At 39.8% G+C, this 5,134-nt stretch overlaps 1 protein-coding gene across 1 annotated transcript in view; it reads left to right on the forward strand.

Annotated features, from left to right (window-relative positions):
- Positions 1-890: 890 nt before the first annotated feature.
- The window catches only part of GRB10 (growth factor receptor bound protein 10), a 108,714-nt gene continuing 104,470 nt past the window's right edge, over positions 891-5,134 (forward strand). Inside the window, exon 1 of the mRNA XM_035894133.1 lies at positions 891-941. Coding sequence (XP_035750026.1) covers positions 891-941 — 51 coding nt within the window. The remainder of the gene's footprint in view (positions 942-5,134) is intronic.

The following is a 5,134-nucleotide window of genomic DNA, read 5'->3' on the forward strand; positions in this document are numbered from 1 at the left end:
CGGGGACCAGCAAATAGTGCTTTATGTATTTAAATGCTTTTGTTTGGTTTTGTTGCCTTTGTTATGAAGCAGCAGTTAAAATCACTTTCTTGACATTGGCTTAGTGCTGCCTTCTCTCTTGCATTTTTAGCTCCATAGCCGCACACACCTCTAAATATGTTTGCAGTAGCTTTGTTTTCAAGCTTGATCTGATCACAGAGGTGATGCTTAAAAGAAACACCACTCACCTTGCAAAGTTGCTGCTAATAATCACTCAGAAGAAGAAATGCAAGACTTGAATGCAGATTTGCGTGGGACGCCCTATTTGATGTATTGCATGAGAATAAAGCCATGAGAGAAAAGCCAGATGGGGAAGTGTGAAGGGACGAAGTTGTGTAACTAGGTGTTGAAGGCTAATGCTGCATAATGATCTCGATGATCTTATGGGTCTTTTCCAACCTAAATGATTCTATGATAAGTGGCTGTCATCTTAATTAACTCCCAGGTTTCAGTGTTTTCTTTCCACAATTGAAAACATGGCCTCAGTTGGTGAGAGCCGGTCTTCAAATGGTTAGAGCCTAGGTGTGAAGAGAGGCTTTTTTTTTTTTTTTTTGCCTGGACTGTGGAAATAAAGGAGGAGCCATCCAGCCTGAGAATAGTTTATGTTAGGCTTTTGAGAGAAATACCAGGTTGCACATGTTTTCTAAGCTACAGACAACAAATGTACAGATTTGCTACTACAAGTTGATGCAAATCCTTGTCACCTCATCGTGCTCTTCACTGTCTTCCTCTCCAACTGTTTTCAATAATAAGTTGATGAAATGTGTTCAGTATGGTTTCTGACAGTTTGTTTGTACTCTGCAGGTCCTGTGAAGCAGTAGATGTAATTTGAAGAAAATTTGAAGGAACAAATGGCTTTAGCTGGCTGCCCAGACTCCTTTTTACATCTTCCTTATCGGATAGTAAGTTATGAAACTGCATGTTCCTGTCAGCTTGTAGCATCATATTGCTGTGTGCCAGTGATTGATTGTGCATTCAAACTTTTCATCAAACTGCCAATAGCTGTCTGGCAATTCTCTGGGTTTTGCTAATGTTTGGGAACAGAGCCTCTGCTACCATCCTGTATTCAAGACATGCTGCTGAAAAAATTGGGTCACTAATATATACTGATTAAGATTTGATACCTGTCCTCAAAATAGCCAGTTCATATTTGGAAGAAGGCACTTGTCTCCAAAGTAAATGGCAAGCTACGATACCAGTGAAGTGCTTTGCACCAGAAAGTATCAATGTTTGCTAAATGCTGTATTTGTAGGAACAAAGGCAGAGATTTTTACACTTGGTTAGATCCTATGTTTGTCAAGTCACTATGCTGTATCTAAGCAGCCAATATGGCATATTGCAAAGAATATATTAAAAAACCCCCTCAGCTCAATTCAAAGGTACTAGGCAAAAATGCACTTAGAAGTGGTTTTTTGGTTTGGTTTGGGGTTTTTTTGGTGGTGGTGTGGTTTTTTTTTTTTTTTTTTTTTTTTTTTTTTTTTTTTTTTTTTTCCTGGACGGTTGTGGTTGGCATAATACATGCTTTGTATTTTTTATGAACTACAAATTTATTATTTTGGGCATGACCTGTTTTTTGCCCTTTTTTTCCTCTTTGTTTTCATAGTGTGCTTACCACCCTAAGGATTCAGTTATGATTTTGGGCCCTGCAGATACACAAATGATTAAACAGAATATCATATGACATTGAAACCTTTTGCTCTTTCTCTCAAGAGAAACATTGTTAGTAGTGATTACTACAGTCATGCTACTCATTTGAAAGAAAAGCAAAACACAAACCACCAAAAAACAACAACAAAACCCCTCAACAAACCCCTATAGGATTTATACATGTTTCGTAATATGCCAACTTACACTTTTTTCCCCAACAGGAAACTTCAAATGAGTTAAGACTAATGTTAGTGTATGCTGAGTTGTCAGTTGAATGTACCTGAATGCTTTTCGTGATAACAGGAAAAACATAACAGTTCCTTTATAACGGCTTTTGAGGTTGTAAAAATAGAATGGACTTTGAGAAATTGGGTGTCCTAAAAATTTGTTACTATACTTGGATCTATGATTTTAAAAGAATATGTGAATAGATGTGCCTGGACTTGATAATTTTGATGCACTGTGAAATTACACTTCCAATTCATGTAGAGCATTATCTGAGTCATGATGCGAAGCTGAGGGAGAGCTGTGTAAGAGAAGCTTGACATTGTAGGCAGTCATTTTTGAGCTGCAAATTCTTTACTGGATGTCAAACCTTCTCATGAAAATAGTGTCTTTAGTGGTTCTTAAGCAGTAAAAATGTGAATTTTCCTTGGTACTTCCCCTTGCTTTTACAAGCCCTGTAGATAATCTGCTTTAGTCTGGGGTAGTCAACAGACTAGAAGTGTGAAAGCAACATGGGTGACTTAAGATGGTGGGAAAGTGACTCCCTGTTAATTAATTATTTTTGGTCATAGCTTACTGTGTGTTAACTATCCTAAGTGCTTGTAACCAGTTTAAAGACTAGCTTAGGAAGCCCATTCACAGCTACTGTGCCTTCTGTCAGAAGTGAAGTTCACATTAAAAAAACCCCAAACATCTGTTTTTCCACCCTTACTAAATCTGACTTAGAAGCTTTCATCAACTTGTCTTTCAAATTTGGCTACAGTGCCAGTATTGTGTTGGTAAAGGACTGAAAGAAGGTTAAACTAAATATGCTCTAGATCAGAGTGTGAAGAACTATTCTGTTTTTTTCAGTACATTCTCTGACTTAATATGAATGGAAGGCTATAGAGAACATTCCTCCAGAGTCCCTAAGGTTGTAACTTCAGTGTTTAGAATAAATGAAAGTTGGAGTTTGGGATTACATTCAAAGCAGACAGCAAGAGAAATGAGAACCTGGATGAGTTAATATGCATTACAGAATATCGTTTAGGATGCTGTGTTGCCAAGCCCCCTCTACCCTTCCTTTCTCTGTTTTTGGAGAGATGAGCAAGGTGTAGATCTCTGACTTTCTTACTGGGCTCTTTATTTGCAATGTTTGCTGCTTTCAGAGGCTTTTGGGTCTTGTTTAAGAGTTTTCTTTTTTTTTTTTTTTTTTTTTTTTCCACTTTCTCAGGAGTTAGCACATAAACCAGTCACACTGAATGCATTCTCCTAGAAACAATCTCTGGCTTTGTGGAAAAAAATCAATACTACCTTTTAGTGGCTTTCAGGAGCCCTTTCCAAATTCTCGAACTCTTCAATAAAAATCTAGCAGTGAGAATTGGCAGTGTTTATCTTCTGTTCCTGGAAATTCAGAACATAGTCCCAGAATTTCTCAGAAAAAATGGGATGATTTACTGTGTTTCCGTTCTTTTGCAATCTGTAGTCACAACAGTATTTATGTGCAGTGACTTGAACTCTTGGGGAAGATTTAGTTCTTTAACCCTTTGATGCATGAATGGTACAAGTCTCAGTGACATAAATAACAAAAGGATTTTTTTTTCTCAGTTTCTGAAGATAAAATTTTGGGTATGCAGGAATGTTCTGTTCATCTTCTATTTTCTGCCTTCTGTTTGTTTTCTTATAACCAAGATGCAGGCATGGCTATTAATAATTAATAGAGTTTGTTTTCAGAGGGCTGAATTCTTATTAGAGAAAGGACCTGTTCACATCATACTCATCATCTAACTTGGCATAAAATGCACTGCAAACGCTTGGTCACAAAACAGGGAGAAAATGGAAATTGCTTTCTCCTACATGTACAGAGCTGTGGATTTCAGGATTGCTAATAGTTCCTCTTGACCAGATAAGAGAGCGGAATATTGCACATCGTACTTGAGAAGCTTTGTGCACTTCTAGAGTAGGAAAGTAAATACCTCAGAGAATGAATCAGTTGGAGGCTAGCTACTGTAATAAAAGCCTTCTTTAATGATGTCAGATTTGTGGATGTGGTGATGATGTTACTGCCATTACTACAACAGTCACAGTTCTTTGCCTTCAGCTGGAGGAGCATCTAGGCACAGGTTTTAGTATGGCAGCTTTGATCCTTGTTTTCTATAAAATGATACAATAAGTTAGAAGACACCTTTGGAGGTCATCTGATCCAAGTCCATGGCATATTGCAGTTACACTTGTTTTCCTAGGATGCTTTGTCTTGGTGAGTGTGGGTTTTCAGGGGACTTGCTTTTTACATTTTCAGGTGTTGTTTGCTTTGATTGGGTCATTAGAGAGGGTTTCTGTTTTAGCAGTAAAAATAAAAAAGATGATGCTTATATCTCTAATTCAGAGTTACCTTGGTGGATGCCATAAATCCCCATCCCTATGAAATCCAGATGCCTTCTATGTCTTATCTCTGCCTCTTCAGAATTGAACAGTCTAGTATAGGTATACATGCTGCTGTCTGTGTGAATGAAGTGTCTTTTGTCCTAAAAACCCCAGCATTAAACACCCTCCCCCGTGCTGCCCCCCCCCAAAAAAAAAACAAACCCCAAAAACCCAACAACCAAACCACAAAAACAATTGCAGAATTTGTGTCCAAGTAGACTGAACCTATGTGGGAAAGGCTGTCAAGACCTAAGTTTTGGCCCTCATTGTCAGCCTGACACTGTTCGAAAATCTTCATTCACATAGCTATTGACAGTTGTTTATTGAGACTATGGAGAGCTTTCTTGTGATGGATTGACCCGGATTCCAGGTGCCCACCAAGCCGCTCTATTGCTCCCCTCCTCAGCAGGACAGGGGAGAGAAAATACAACAAAGGGCTTATGGGCTGAGATAAGGACAGGGAGAGATCACCCAGCAATTGCTGTCACAGGCAAAATCAATTTAATTTATTCCCAATCAAATCAGAGTAGGGTAATGAGAAATAAAACCTGAAGCTTAAAACACACCCACCCCTCCCTTCTTCCCAGGCTCAAATTCACTCCCAAATTCTCTACCTCCTCCCCCCGAGCGGGGCAGGGGGACGGGGAATAGGGGCTGGGGTCAGTCCATCCCACGCTGTCCCTGCCGCTCCTTCCTCCCCAGGGGGAGGACTCCTCACCCTCTGCCCCTGCTCCAGCCCGGGCTCCCTCCCACGGCAGACAGTCCCCCACGCACGGCTCCAGCCTTGGGCCTTCCCACGGGCTTCAGGTCTTTCCGCACG

Source organism: Egretta garzetta, unplaced genomic scaffold (genome assembly GCF_000687185.1).
Source record: "Egretta garzetta isolate BGI_Z169 unplaced genomic scaffold, ASM68718v1 scaffold264, whole genome shotgun sequence".
Taxonomy (NCBI): domain Eukaryota; kingdom Metazoa; phylum Chordata; class Aves; order Pelecaniformes; family Ardeidae; genus Egretta; species Egretta garzetta.